Source organism: Myxine glutinosa, chromosome 1 (genome assembly GCF_964187855.1).
Source record: "Myxine glutinosa chromosome 1, kmMyxGlut1.1, whole genome shotgun sequence".
Taxonomy (NCBI): Eukaryota; Metazoa; Chordata; class Myxini; order Myxiniformes; family Myxinidae; genus Myxine; species Myxine glutinosa.
This window is the reverse complement of record NC_136261.1, coordinates 139962721-139978657: the sequence shown is the minus strand read 5'-3', so window position 1 is coordinate 139978657 and position 15937 is coordinate 139962721. Positions and strand designations below refer to the sequence as shown.

Here is a 15937-nt window from a genome sequence, read left to right as displayed (position 1 = left end):
GGGAGTAACCTGGGAAAGATACCAAGGAATCAGAGACATCATGAAGGAGGAAAGTTTCTGTTAAGCAGATCACGTCTGGTTTGTCAGAAGCAACCTGTATGGAGAGATCAGTTAAGTTTGAGCGAAGGCCCTGGATGTTTGAGGTCCATACTGTTAAGGAAGAGGAAGGGGGAGCATCGGATACAGAAGAGAGGGGGGGGGGAGCGGTAGGGTAAGATGTGGAAGAGGAGGAAGAGGTAGGGAGAGCTGTTGAAGGTGTGTCAGAGATTACAGAATAGCTTGGAGAAAGGGAAGAATGGGGCAGACAAAAGGTTTGATGGTGATTGGGTGAGGCGCAGTGAGGTGTTATTTGAGGAGGGGGAAGAGTGAGGCAGAAGGTTGAGGGAGAAGAAGGTGAAAGTTGGAAGGGGGAAGAAGCGGGGAGGACGCTTTGAGGAGGAGGGGTGAGAGGGGAGTCTAGGAGGGGAGGAGTGAGGGAGAGTCTCGGAGGGGAGGGGTGTGGGGGGAGTTTAGGAGGGAAGGGGCAGAGGGGGGAGATTTGAAAGGGATGGGTGATGGGGAAGATTTGGGGGGAGGGGCAAGGGGGAAGATTTGAAAGAGATGGGTGATGGGGAAGATTTGGAGGGAAGGGGTGAGATTGGATTTTGAAAAGTGTACGATTTATGGGAAACGAACATTTATTGCAAAATGAGTTTCTTGAGACATTCGAGTCAAAAATACATTTGAGGACGCTGAAGGATGGGTGGAGTTCTGGAGAGTTTAGGGAATGAATGAAAGATGCACTGTAAGAGATGGAATTTTTTTTTGGAATGAATAGATTTGGTGAGCAAGTCGAAAGCATCCTTTTATAGAAGAAGAAGAAAAAGGTGTTATAGAATATGACAAAATAAAGTTCTTCAGGGGACAGATGAAACATTTTTTAACAACGTGATCACGTGATCACGAACAACGTGGTCGAAGAACGAACGAACAAATAAGAACGAACAAACGGATAAGAACAGAGAAGGAAAAATTATTATTATTTTTTTTTTTTGAGATTTTAAAACAAGGAAGTATGGGGTGAAAAGACCGTGAAAAACAGAGACCGAAAGTAATTTGCAGCGCGATCGAAGAACCGCTGAGACAAAAAAAAGCCTCAAGCCAAGGGCTGACATGGTAGCCTACTAGTACTACACTAGGCCTCAGAATACACGATACGAAAAAAACGACGATTCTGTACACAGGTATGAAAAACCAACACCGAGAAACCTATTAAAGTCACCCCAATAGGTACATACACCGAAAGAAAGATACAGATTCGACAAAAACACAATTGTGAAAAATTACTTAACTTCGAAAGCGTGCGCGCGGGGACAGCTTTGAAGAGACGTGACGACCAATCTTGCGCATGCGCAGAAGTGATATACAAATCAGTGACCTGATATACAAATCCTCATCAAATTCCAAGTCAATCAGATGAAAATTGAAAATTTTATAAATTACACCTAAGTTGTTGACCTTGGCATACTTTGACATTATGGCCTATATTGACCTAAGAAAAATAAGTGGTGGTTAAATTTAGTGACCATATATGCAAATCCTCTTCAAATTTCAAGTCGATCGGATGAAAATTGACAATTTTAGAAAATCGGCTTATGTTGACCTTTTCGCCTATGTTGACCTCAAAAATAATAGGCGGTTGAATTCAATGACAAAATATGCAAATATGCAAACCCTCTTAAAATATCAAGTCAATTGGATGAAAATATAAAATTTTAGAAATAGACCTAAGTTGTTGACCTTTGGCCTATGTTGACTTTTTGACCTCAAATCAATTGGCTTCTTCCTTATGACCAACTCTACCCTTTGATGAGGTTTCGTGAAGATCGGTTTAAAATTATGACCTGCAGGTGATTGACATAGACAGACAGACAAACAAACAAGAAAGACGCCATGCAGAACACGATACTTGCGAAATCCCCAAAGCAAATTTGACCTTAAAATAATTGGTGGTTGAATTCAAAGACCAAATATGGAAATCCTCTTCAAATTTCAAGTCAATCAATGAAGATTGAGTATTTTTAAATGTCCACTTAAGTTGTCGACCTTTGGCCTATGTTGACATAAAAAATAATTGGTGGTTGAATTCAGTGACCTGATATGCAAATCCTCTTCAAATTTCAACTCAATCGGATGAAAATTGAGGAATTTGGAAATTTAACTTGCTGTTGTTGTGCTTTGCCTTATGTCGACCTATTGACCTCAAAATAAATAAGCTTCTTCCTTATGAAGATCTATTTAAAATAGTGACATGTAGGCGATTGACAAACAGACAGAACACATGCAAACAAACAATATACTTGGAAAAAAATCCTCGATTTTCACAAGTAACAAAAACAGGAGTGAAAACATAATCGCCGCCCACCTTCAGTGGTGGAGTTAATAACACATAACAAGGATCACAGTGTAATACACGGATTGTGGTACAGATAATACATGTATCCAGGATATAAAAAAATTAGGAAAAAATATTTTTTGAAGCATTCTCCCGCATTTTACACATCGATCCCTTTGGGATGGAATTTTGGACGCCTTCATTTTTTTTATGATGCTACAAAATGTGTACAAAACTGTTGACAAAGCAGCAATTCTCAGAGCTTTCAGCATTCTAATGCTCTTCCTGCAGTTTTTCTTCATCACCATTTTGCTTAACGAAAATAGTTTCGTTATCGTCAAGCCTGATGTTGGCTGAGCGGTCAGGGTACCAGCTTGGGATCCCAGGATCCTGGGTTCGAATCCCAGTCGATCGCCGAATTAACGCCAGGGGGGTTGACTCAGCCTGTCATCCTTCCGAGGTCGGCTAATTGAGTACCAGTTCACTGGTAATTCCCTGTTTGTCGTAAAAGGCGACAAAAAGGGTTGGCGTCAGGAAGGGCATCCGGCCGTAAAACATTGCTTCAAAAAGGGGACCGAAAAAAACAACAACAACCACGGTGCCCGAAAAAGGCCAACCCCTGCTTTGTGGGAAAAAATGGCCTCTAAAGATGGTTATTTATATTTTATCGTCGCATAATGTGCGGCAGACTCGGACCAAACAAGTTTGTAACAAGGTTTGTCACCGACAATCTTCATTCGTAGCGTCGGCTAGTGTGCGGCGGCCTTCACACTCAAAGTACCCAGCATGCCTTGAACCTGATTGATTAAAATTACGGGCCTAAATATTCTTTAAGATTTAAGACTTTGTAGTTAGCAAGCTATCATTAATATAATGAGGTTATTAATAACTAATCACACGCTATTAATAACCTATGAATATTAAGTAACCACAGGTGTTTGCATCCTTATGATAAAACAATGTAGATATACAAGGAACAACCCACAACCATTCAAACTTGATACTGCAGCAGGAAACCGTGACAAATATCAGTCAGCCTTTTGAGCATCCCATCTGAGCACATGCCTCACAATGCTGGAATCCCAGGTTCAAATCCCAAACACAAAGTTGATTTGTCCATTGTTCACCATTATACATACCTGTACCAAGTTTTAATTTAAATCCCTTCAGCTGTTCACAAGTTCTCACAATTATACCTGACATGACCTCCGACCTTTGGCCTTTGCCCTCAGGACCCCCAAAATCTAATCAGTTAATCTTTACATCATTATACATATCTGTACCAAGTTTGAATTAGATCCCTTAAGCCTTTCTTAAGTTATAGACCTATTACAGACTTTGACCATTAACCTTTGACCTCTTGACCCCAAACTCTAATTATTTAATCTTTACATCATTATACATACCTGTACCAAATTTGAATTGGATCACTTCAGCCATTCTCAAGTTTATAGACCTATTACAGATTTGACCTTTGACCCCAAAATCTAACCACTTGATCTTTACATCATTATACATACGTGTACTAAGTTTGAATTGGATCACTTCAGCTGTCCTCAAGTTATAGACCTATTACAGACTTTGACCTCTTGACCCCAAAATCGTATCAGTTCATCTTTACGTCATTCTACATAAGTGTACCAAATTTGGTCGGAATCCCATCACTGGTTCACAAGTTATCGCGGTAACCGTATTTTTACCTAACATGACCCTCTGACCTTTGGTCTTTGACCTCTTGAACCCAAAATCTAATCAGTTCATCTTTACATCATTATACATACCTGCACCAAGTTTGACTAAGATCCCTTTAGCCGTTCTCAAGTTATCACAGTAACGAAAACCTATCATGGACGCACGGACAGACGGACGGACAGACAGACAGATAGACGGACAGCCGGACGGACAACCGGAAAACATAATGCCTCCGGTGACTTCGTAGACGGAGGCATAAAAACTCCTTCACCAGCCATGGGTCACTATTAATAAATGTGCACAAACCTGCTTTATGAGCAATGTACGAATGTACAATAGCAAGAGTCCCTGGCCATGGAAATGCATCTTCTTTTCTGAGGGCCTGCAACGACATTAACAAAAAATAGAGATAAAAAAAAAATCTCCCATTGCATCGCCATGTCTCAATCAAGTCATGAGAAATGAGGGCAAATACTCCAAAGCATGTGCAATGCATGTCTTGAAGAATGAAAAAGATCATTTTTGTGTCGCACATTTTGTTCGTAGAATACACAAATGTGCAGTAGAATTCCAGGAGAATGAATACAAGTAAACAGGACACCAAAATCAGGATGAAACAGCAATTGTAGTGACCAGTCACATGACCGTCTGTACAATGACCAGTAAAAGTTTTCTTTCTTTTCAATACATTAATATATAGGGGAGAAAAGTGCTCTGAACATGCCCCAGACTGTTTAGGCACTTCCCTTACATTTTAGTGTCGTTCACATTTGTGAAAATTGACTCTCAAGCCATTAATTTTGACACCTTACACGACCACCAACACAATTGCCCTATTTTTCTGATTCAACCTCCATCGGACAATGCTAGTTAAGCCTGGCCTTTCCATCCTGGAATGCATAATGTGAGAGGGTCAACACCACATGCCCTTCAATACATTTTAAACAAGAAAGAGCAATCAGAGATTACAGACCCTTGCCAGGACGTGTTTTTAGTGGTTCTTAAGGCTTTTGTATTCGTTAAAACAAATATGACGGCCAAACCACATGACCGATGATGTCATCATTTTTTTTTTCTTCTTCACCAATTTATTCTCAATTTCAATGTCCCATGTCTCAATTTTTTCGATGCAGCGCTTTCGTAGATATAAAGGTGCAAAGGTTTTGTTTTTTCCAAGATGGCGCCCGTACCACCTATGACGTCGTCATTTTTGTTTTTCTCCACCAATTTATCCCTTGATGATGCTCAACAAATTTCATCTTGATCGGACGAAGTTTTGTACTTGTCGAATTATGACGTCATAATGGAGGCACCTATGACATCATCATTAACATTTTATTCCCAATGGAGAGTTCTTTACAATGAGCATGTCTCTTTTTTTTGTATGCAGCGCTTTCGGAGATATAGAGGTGCAAAGTTTTTCAGTCTTTCCAAGATTGGTCCCGTACCACGTGACCTATGACATCATAATTATCATTAAAAAATTATATAGGCGGAGGTACACCAATGGTGAAAATTGCCTGTCAATTGGACTAACGGTTACAGAGAAAATCATATATATTCTGTGCGGACAAACAGACAAACAAACTCAAATGCAATACCCTCTCTTCTGGCGAGGGTAATATAATAATAAAACAAGTTGAAGGAAAATGATGACAGAACTGATAAAGTTTTCAAAAGCAGCATCATAGCCCCCCCAACCCCCCACTGTTTTCAAAAACAGCATCATAGCCCCCCCAACCCCCCCCCCCCCCCGACACAGACACCACCTGCCACATCCCAACCAATTCTGCATGTTGGTTCGCCGAGTTTTCATCTATTTGCTGTGAAATTGTGCCATGCTGATCCTCCATGATCATATAAAATGCAGTCATTCTTAAACAGAATAATTATGACACATTCTGGGCCTGAAAATGATAGTCATTGTCTCAATGGAGGCTTGGTCTACATGGCCTGCCCCACCATGGCATGCACATGTACAGGTAGTGGACAAAAATGGAAACACGTGGGTCAATGAGGGACACCAAAAGTACATTGAAAGCAACGGCTTCCACACAGTGTGGCACATGTGTTAATTAAGCAAATATCATCCTAGCATGCTTAGGATCATGTTTAAAAATGCTGCACATGCTTGATTGCCTATAATTATGGCTAGCATGGCTGCAAGAGGAGACCTCCATGAGTTTGAAAGAGGAGTGATTGGTGGGGCACATTTGGCAGGAGCTTCAGTGACAAAGACAGCTCAACTTGCTGATGTTTCACAAGCAACGATGTTTAAGGTGATGTTGGCATGGAACTCCGAGCGAAAGACATCATCAGCGAAGGGCAACAGTGGGCAGAAGCACATGCTCCAGGATTGTGACATCCATGGCATTAGTTTGAAGTGCAAAGCAAAGCAGGTGAGCAACTGTGGATCAATCGACAATAAATTTCAACCTGGGGTGTGAGCAGCCAGTTTCAGCAAAACCGGTCCGCTGAGAACTCCACAGAGCGGGATACCATAGTTGGGTTACAGTGAAGAAACCGCTCAACACACCCAGCAATACGTGTCTGCGAGTCCAGTGGTGCAAAGAGCACAGGGAATGGACTACCGAGCAGCTGAGAAATGTGATATGGTCAGATGGATCATCCTTCATCACGTTCTCGACAAACAGACGAAAGCATGTGTGACACCAACCTAAAGAACTCTACAACCCTGAGGGTCTGGTCCAACAGTGAATGGTTCAGGTGGTTTTGTGGGGCACACTTTCCTGGCATGGGTTGGGTGCAGTCATTGCCTTATAAGGCAAGGTCAATGCCAATCACTACTTCATGGTACTGAGTGATCATCTTCATCTCATGTTGTAGCATTTCTTTCCTGCATGGAGGGGTGTCTTCCAGGATGGAAATGCCCCCATCCACAGAGCACTTTTGGTCGCCCAATGGTCTGATGACCATGACTGATGTTATCCATATGTCATGGCCTACTCAGTCAACAGTTCTGACCCCAATCGAGCATTTATTGTATATTCTGGAATAACGCCTGAGACAGTGTTTTCCACCTCCATCAAAGAGATGCAAGTTGATTGACTTTCTCGTGGAAGAATGGTGCCGCATCCCTCCTGCAGAATTCCAGATGCCGGTTGACTCTATGCCACGGCACATACAGGCGGTACTGGCTGCACGTGGTGGCCCAACGCCTTATTAAGTGACTTTACATTGGTGTTTCCATTTTTTTTTGGTCCACTACCTGTACGTGCCAATCATCATTTTCTCTTGTGTTCAAAGACCAAAAAAAAAAAAAAAAAAAAAAAAAAAATACGGGGGCGGGAACATTTTATACCACACAGCTGATAATCCCAAAATGAAAATAACCTTTGAAACATTGAACGAAGCTTCACGGGATTTTCATCTTGCCTCGTCATTTGGTGTTTTAAAACAGTTTTGAAGCATACAACTATGAAAAACTCCTCATTGTGCATAAATTAACAGCCCATATAAATAGATACTGTTACAAGTGTTACATGTATGGGGGGAGGATATACAATGCCACAGGAAAGGTAGGATTGCATCGTATTAGTATGGACTGTGTGACGTGTAGTAGCATCTCAATGTACATAGGAAGGGGAAAATGTAGCTAACGGTTGTGTTTAAATGTGCAGGATACGAGGGTTGTGCTTGTGGTAAGATAGAGAGGGATTAAACTTAAGGAAATGTGAGTAAAACCTCATGTAAACTTCCGCCGGGCGTGCCAGGTGAGAAGAAGAGGGGGAGGAGCTATAATAGTCTCCTGGACGGGGGTGGAGCTCAATGCCTGGAGGAGGGGCAAGCGTCGTCAAGGGAGACGAGGGAGGATCCATGGGAAACGAGTTCTGTGAGGAGAATTGAGTGAGTTCGGTGTGCTAAAAGGAGTGAGAGCTGTTCTGGGAGGATTGTGCCATATTGGAGGGGAGCTTGCTCGTTGGGAGAGTTCTGAAAGTCTGAGGAGAAGACGGAGGAGTCCGAGTTGGGTGGGTTGAGTGCGGTGAGGAGCTCGCTGTTTTGTGAGGTAAACTGTGATAGTTCTGAGGAGAATTGGGAGTGAGGAGAGCTGAAAGCAGGTCGTCCTGCCTGCCTGCTTTGGCCCTGCGCCTGTGTTTGTCTGCCTGCTGCCTGTTCGTCATCCTGTTTATCTCATCATCTCTGTAGATCGTCCTGTTTGTCTCCTCATCACCTTGCGCATCCCCTTGCCCATCTCAGGTTTTGTGTCCCTTTTCCGCGTCTGTGACCGTGACTGAGAGTGAGGGGCCTTAGTTTTAATATGGTTTATTTTACCTCATTGTATGGAATGATTAGTATTGATTGATATGATTGTATGATGATTGTATGTATGGAATGATTTTCCCTTATTTGTTCGAGAATAAACCTCTTTGGTTTTATAAAAGCCTTAAGGTCGTCGTGATTCCTTGAGCCTGAGGTCATCCTCATTCCTCAGCCACACGCGCGAGCTTTTACCGCCATAATTCGGATCGTCTCGGAGATAAAGCCTGTTTCGGCCCATCCGTTCACGGGTCTCAGTGTTAACCGGCTGTGAACAGGACATTTGGTGTCAGGAGAGGAATTCGAACCTGGCAGGACATTTGCTGTCAGGAGTGTGGGATCGTTGAACCAACCCACTGGACAACCACGACCCATTTGTGCTCAGCTTGGGAAATTTGAAAGCTAAATTATAACGATCACCTCTGTTTCTGAGGGAGGGGTGATTGTAGAACCCAGGGATTTCTAAATTTATATTTAATTGGTGTCAGGAGAGCGCAGTATATCACGTTGGAAAATTAAGAGCTTTTTATTAATTAATTAATTAAGCACTCACGGGAAGAAGAAGCTGTGCTTATAATGGAGAATGTGCACAATACGGCGGATCTGCGAGGAAGCAGCGAAGACGAAGGGAGTGAGCTGGGGATTGAGGTTAGTGGAGAGGCTAGTAGGATAGGAACCCCCCCCCCCCCCCCCCCAATTCCTGAGCGATCGAGCCAGGAAGCGGGTGCAATGACCCTCCAGGCCATGATTGAAAAGTTAATGGAACAAAGGGAACGAATGGAGGCTAAAATGAATGCCCAAACTGAACAAATGAATGTAATAAAGGAAGAAATAAAGCAGGAATTGGGAGTATGGATTGATGGCATAGTGTTACACTCGTCAGGTGGATTGTTTAATGATGATACTGTGGCGGACACAAAAGCCCACTGGCGTGGTGACATCATTCCACGCACCAAGTGGGCGGTGGCCACGCCCGAGGGGTAGGCGTGGCCTCATGATATACACCGGGCGACCAGCCCGGAGGAGTTCAGTGTTACAGTGTAGTCTTACAATAAAGACGTTTATATGTTACCGCTTGTCCGCTTCCTCCTTGCTCACAAGCAGTGCGCGTAACGCCGCGCTTTACTGGTGACCCTCGACGTTGGATCTGCCGGAGCGATCCTTCCACACGCGACGCCATCGCCATGGCCGCCTTCGTCAAACTTCCGGAATTTTGGGAGGCTCAGGCCGAAGTCTGGTTCGTCCAGGCCGAAGCCCAATTTCAGCTTCGGCACCTCACCGGCGATGACACGCGCTACTGCCACGTCGTCGCCTCCCTCGGGCCCGGCACGGCCGCTCGAGTTGTGTCCGTCCTTCGCCACCCACCGGACGGCCACAAGTACGAGGCACTCAAGCGGCTACTCCTAGCCACGTTCAGCCTTACGGACGACGCACGGGCCGACCGCCTCCTGGATCTCCCCGAGCTCGGTGAGACGCGCCCGTCGGTCCGAATGGACCATATGCTGTCACTGTTGGGCGACGAAGCCCCCGGTTCGCTATTCCGGGCGCTTTTCCGTCGCCAACTTCCAGCGCAGGTTCGCCTCGCGTTGGCCGGGACCGGGCTAACGGAACCCCGAGCATTGGCGGCCGAGGCGGACAAGTACTTCGCCGCTTCGGACACGCGGGCGAGCGTTGGCGTGGCCGTCACGGCCTTCGACGCTGATGTTCCACAGCATCATCTTCTACAGCACGCTGACGTTCAGCAGCATGCTGATACGCACCTCGTGAACGCCGCCACGCCCCGCCCACCGCCGCGGCGAAAACCGCCACCGCGGGGAAACCCGTCGACTCCACCGGCCTGGCGGAGCCAGCCGCGCTCCTCCAGCTCCACCACCTGGTGCTGGTTCCACGCCAAGTTCGGCCACGAAGCTCGGCGGTGTCATCCGCCGTGCTCCTTCAACGGGTCGGGAAATGCCCGGGCCGGCGCTCAATTGTGGCGATGAGCGCCGACCGTTCGAGCAGCCTGCTGTTCATAACGGACACCTTCTCCGGGCGCCGTTACCTGTGCGACACGGGAGCGCAGGTGAGTGTCATTCCCGCCGGCACGTCAGACAAGCACGCCGCGGGTGGGGGCCCCGCGCTGCTTGCCGCGAACGGGACGCCCATCCGTACGTACGGAAAACGCTGCCTCTCTCTGCGGTTTGGAGGGCAGGTTTTCCGATGGACGTTCGTCACCGCCGACGTGCCCATGGCACTGCTTGGCGCGGACTTCCTGTGCACTAATGGGCTCCTGGTCGACGTCAAGCGCAGACGGCTTGTCCAGGCCGAGACGTTCAGCTCGCTCGCGTGTGCGTTGCCCAGCCCAACGAGCGGCTTGCCAAGCGGCTTGCCGAACGATTCGGTTCCGGCCACGTTGGTCTGTACGCTTCCGGCAGCGGACGCATTCACCCGCCTCCTCGCCGGCTTCCCGGCCCTCACGCGGCCGACCTTCTCGGCGGGGGCCGTCAAGCACGGGGTGGCCCATCACATCCCCACCGTCGGGCCACCGGTCTACGCCCGGGCACGCCGCCTCGAGCCGACGAAGCTGGCGGTGGCAAAAGCGGAGTTCGCTACCCTGGAGCGACTCGGCATCGTTCGGCGCTCAGAGAGTGCTTGCGCGTCGCCGCTGCACATCGTGCCGAAGCCCGGCGGGGGATGGCGACCGTGCGGGGACTATCGCCGTCTCAATGACGCCACGACTCCCGACCGCTACCCCGTCCCCCACATTCAGGACTTTTCCGCCCGTTTGGCGGGCAGGTCCTTCTTCTCGAAGGTGGACCTCATACGCGGCTACCATCAGGTCCCCGTCAGGCCGGAGGACGTCCCGAAGACGGCGGTCATCACGCCATTCGGACTCTTCGAGTTCCTGCGCATGCCCTTCGGTCTGAAGAATGCGGCTCAGGCGTTCCAGCGACTGATGGACAGCGTCCTGCGCGACTTGGATTTTGTCTACGTCTACCTGGACGATATCCTCGTCGCCAGCGCGTCCCGCGAAGAGCACCTACGCCACCTCCGCACGCTCTTCGAACGCCTGGGCCAGCATGGCCTGATTGTGAACCCCGCAAAGTGCCGGTTCGGCGCCGCCACAATCGATTTTCTGGGGCACCGTGTCACCAGGCACGGCGCCGTCCCCCTGCCGGCCAAGGTGGAGGCGGTGAAGGGGTTTCCGCGCCCCCGCACGATCAGAGGGCTGCAGGAGTTCCTGGGCATGGTGAACTTTTACCATCGGTTCCTGCCCCGTATCGCCCAGCTCCTGCGCCCCCTGCACGAAGCTCTCCGAGGTAAGCCGGGCAAAGGCGACGTTACCTGGACCGAGCAGATGGACACGGCGTTCACGGGCGCGAAGCTCGCCTTGGCTAACGCCACCATGCTCGCGCACCCGGCGCCCGATGCACCGATCGCCCTCACCACCGATGCCTCGGACTACGCGGTGGGCGCGGTGCACGAGCAATGGGTGCGTGGAGCTTGGCAACCGCTGGCGTTCTTTAGCCGGCAGCTTCGCCCGCCCGAACGCCGTTACAGTACCTTCGACCGCGAGTTGCTCGGACTTCACTTGGCGGTCAGGCACTTCCGCCATCTGCTCGAGGGCCGGGCGTTCACTGCCTTCGTCGACCACAAGCCGCTGATCTTCGCGATGGGCAAGGTCACCGAGCCGTGGTCGGCCCGGCAGCAGCGTCACCTCTCGGCCGTGTCCGAGTACACGACGGACATCCAGCACGTCGCGGGGAAGGACAACCCGGTGGCGGATTGCCTTTCCCGGGCCGTCGCCCACGCAGTCCACCTCGGCATCGACTATGCCCGGATGGCAGCGGACCAGGCCGCTGACCCCGACGTCCAGGCCTTGCGGACCGCCGTCACGGGCCTCCGCGTCACCGAGGTGCCGTTCGACGGCGCGGGCGCGGCCCTCTTGTGCGACGTCTCCCTCGGGCGTCCTCGCCCCATTGTGCCCGCGGGCTGGCAGCGCCAGGTGTTTGACGCCATCCACGGCCTGTCCCACCCGGGCGCGAGGGCCTCCCAAAGGCTGATCGCCGACAAGTTCGTCTGGCATGGCCTCCGGAAGGCCGTCCGCGGCGGGGCCAGGACGTGCCTCGCGTGCCAGCGCGCCAAGGTGCACCGGCACACCCAGGCCCCGTTGGCCCCGTTCACGGTGCCGGAAAGCCGGTTTGACCACGTCCACGTGGACCTGGTGGGACCTCTGCCCCCCTCGCGGGGTTTCACCTACGTCCTCACCATGGTGGACCGCACCACCCGGTGGCCGGAGGCCGTGCCCTTGGCGTCGACAACGGCGGCCGATGTCGCGCAGGCTTTCATCGCCACCTGGGTCGCCCGGTTCGGCGCCCCCTCAGACATCTCATCCGACCGCGGCCCCCAGCTCACCTCGGAGCTCTGGGGGGCGGTTGCGCAGGGGCTCGGGGTCCGGCTGCACCGAACCACGGCCTACCACCCCCAGGCTAACGGCCTGTGTGAGCTATTTCACCGCTCATTGAAGGCCGCGCTCCGGGCCACCCTCCGCGACGGCGGCTGGGTCGACAGGCTCCCCTGGGTCCTGCTGGGCCTCCGGACGGCGCCCAAGGAGGACCTGCGCGCATCCGCGGCGGAGTTGGTCTTCGGGCAACCGCTGCGGGTGCCGGGCGAGTTCCTCCCCGACTCCACGGCACCATGGTCCACGGCACAGCAGCGCTCCGCTCTGCAAGAGACCGCCCAGAGGTTCGCCCCGGTGCCAACGGCATGCCACGGGCACCCACCGACGCACGTCGCCCCGGAGCTTCGCACGGCGGAGTACGTCTTCGTCCGCCACGATGCCCATCGGACACCACTGCGGCCCCCGTACGACGGGCCTTTCCGCGTGCTGGAGACCGGGGCGAAGCACTTCACCCTGGACATCGGCGGTACTCCTGACCGCGTTTCGGTAGACCGCCTCAAGCCGGCCCACCTCGATGTGGACCATCCACCGCCAGTGGCCCGACCCCCACGTCGGGGCCGCCCTCCTGCGGGCGGACCCCCGGCACCGCCCAGCCCCGCCGCCACGGCGCCCCCCAGTCCTGCACCCATCCCAGGGGCAGCCAGGGGCATCCCACCTAGTATCCCTGCACCCCGGACGCCGCCGATCGCCAGGGGGCGCTTCGGCCGGGTCATTCGTCTGCCCCGCAAACTGGCCCTCCAGGTGCGCGGGAATTCTGGGGGGGCGCGTGTGGCGGACACAAAAGCCCACTGGCGTGGTGACATCATTCCACGCACCAAGTGGGCGGTGGCCACGCCCGAGGGGTAGGCGTGGCCTCATGATATACACCGGGCGACCAGCCCGGAGGAGTTCAGTGTTACAGTGTAGTCTTACAATAAAGACGTTTATATGTTACCGCTTGTCCGCTTCCTCCTTGCTCACAAGCAGCGCGCGTAACGCCGCGCTTTAATACACTCATAGGGCTGGGCTTGCAATGACGAGAAGCTGTGATCGTTGGGGTGTACCTTATGTGAAATTCCGGGCCGGCTGTGAAACCAGATTTGCTCTTTTCTTTCTTCCTTCCCTTTCGACTTTATTTTTATTGTTTTGTTAAAAGAAAAACAAAGATCTTCCTTATCAACCTTCTCCCTCCCACCGGAGCTCTACATAATTGAATAGAGAAAGAACCTTTGGAAAGAAAAAAAGAAGAGGAGAGGGAGGAGGAAGAGAGAGTGCGTCGAGTGGGTGGAAAAAGGCGAAAACGAACGCAGGACGCGTGGTCCAAGTTTTGACGAGAAACTCGGCTTGTGTGAGCTTTTTGAGGCTTTGATTAATATCTCTGAGGACTGCCTGTTGGAGGAACAGTCGGTGCCGGAGAGATTGGGGTGGAGGAGGATTTTCTCGGTGCTCGTGGGATCGTGAGGCAAAGTGGAAGAGGAAGCAGAAGCTTTTGCTCCTCGTCAAGTTTCGTCTAAGGCGGCCGGAGGCAAAGTGCGGCTTCATGGTCTTGCAGAAACTGCCCTGGGCAAGTCGTTCATGGAGTTTGGGGAGACCCACTGAGAAAGAGAAGAGTGGAGGGGAGGCTCCACCCTCGGGACACGTGGTTGGGGCGAAGCAGCCAGGACGCCATCTGAAACAGGCCGGAATTCCCCTCCTCCCCTTCCGGTTTTATTTTACCTTTTATTCCCTTTATATCCTGGCGAATATTTCTTTGTTATTTTGCTACCCTCTCCCTCCCCTTTGGGATTAGCTAGGGATACCGGGTGGGTCGTTTAATTGTCTTGTCTGTTTTGTCTTGGCGCCTGTCTGTCCTTTAATTACTTAAACTTTGCCGCTGCATATCAGCGGGATTTTTTTTCCTTATGATTTATCTTTTCCTTGGTGTTGTACCCTGTGTTTTTTTTCTTGATTCTGAGTAAAGGATTTGCATTTATTCCCCTGTTTTGAATTTGCATTGCATATCTCGATTGGCATACTGTGTGTTGAATTTGGGGGAGGGAGTGGGGGGGGGGGGGGGGGTGTAAAATTGCGTCAGCATTTAGATGGTAACTTTGCTCGGTCCCTTCTGACTGCTCATACGGCATGACCCGCCCATTGGGGAATGTATTGGTCTCCCGAGCACATCGATTAGGATCTCCAGAGCAATAGGCAGTACCCCGAGCCCTTCACGCAGGGGCCAGGTCGAAACAATAGAGAGGAAGATGGAGGATCAAATGAAAAACAGACTGGGAGAGGTTGAGGATAAATTGGGGGCACAAGAGAGGAGATGTTTGTTTGGAAAAGGCCTGGACGAACATCGTGCCGGTGTGGATGTTGCTTTGCTCTGGTGGAAAGAGACTGTCCACGTGACGAGCAAGGTAGAGTGTGTAGAGGGGGATAGGTTAGGCTCTGTGGTGTGTGAGGCCACCTCCGTGGTTTGCGGCTCGGTGCTCGCAGGTCGCAGGTGGGTTGGACCCGTCGGGGGTTTTTCTGGCACACCCGGAACCGACAGTGGGCAACGTGGCCCCAGCTCCGAGGAACGTACAGGTAGTCGAATCTGAGCCGACGAGCCACGTGTCGGAGCCTGCAATGTTTGGAGCAGCGGGCGAGCCTGCTCATGGTGACAGCGAGGACGGGCCTGCGCTGGAGAGTGAGGCTGTGTCCATCGCTGTGAGTGGGCTGGGGGCCAGTGGTAGTTTTGTTGGTTCCCAGGGTGTTTGGGACGGACCATGTCAGGGTCGAATCGGTGCCCAGAGTCATTGACTCGCCACGCACGGGGTGGGTGTTTGCAACCACGGGGCAGCAGTTAAGGAAAAAGCTAAACGGTAGGGTGCTTAGAAACAGACAGGCCATTGTCCCGGTGACAAGCTGAACCACGTTTGGAATTGGTTTTTACACGCATTTATTCGTGCGAGTCATGAGCAGCCTGGGCTCATGACAATGGAGAAAGGTTGGGACTGGCAGAAAGGGAATATCAATGCCGGGAACAGCTGCAGGGAGGGGCCGAAAAGCCCAGAAATAACAATGCGGTTTTGATGTGCAGCCACGTTTGGAAACGTGAGGCCGGGAATATTGAATTGAAATTTAATTTGGAGCAGCCTCAGAGGCAGTTAGTTCCCGGGCTGTGGAATTCAGACCAGGGGGGGGGGGGGGGG

The 15937-nt window shown here is 50.8% G+C and overlaps 1 protein-coding gene across 6 annotated transcripts in view; it reads right to left on the bottom strand.

The window, feature by feature from the left end:
* Window positions 1-15937, bottom strand: part of LOC137428978 (PHD finger protein 21A) — a 341539-nt gene that overhangs the window by 26131 nt on the left and 299471 nt on the right. For all 6 annotated transcript variants that reach the window (XM_068118917.2, XM_068118936.2, XM_078777621.1 and 3 more), the window contains one exon: window positions 4373-4448. In XM_068118917.2, the coding sequence (XP_067975018.1) occupies window positions 4373-4448 (76 nt within the window). The remainder of the gene's footprint in view (window positions 1-4372; window positions 4449-15937) is intronic.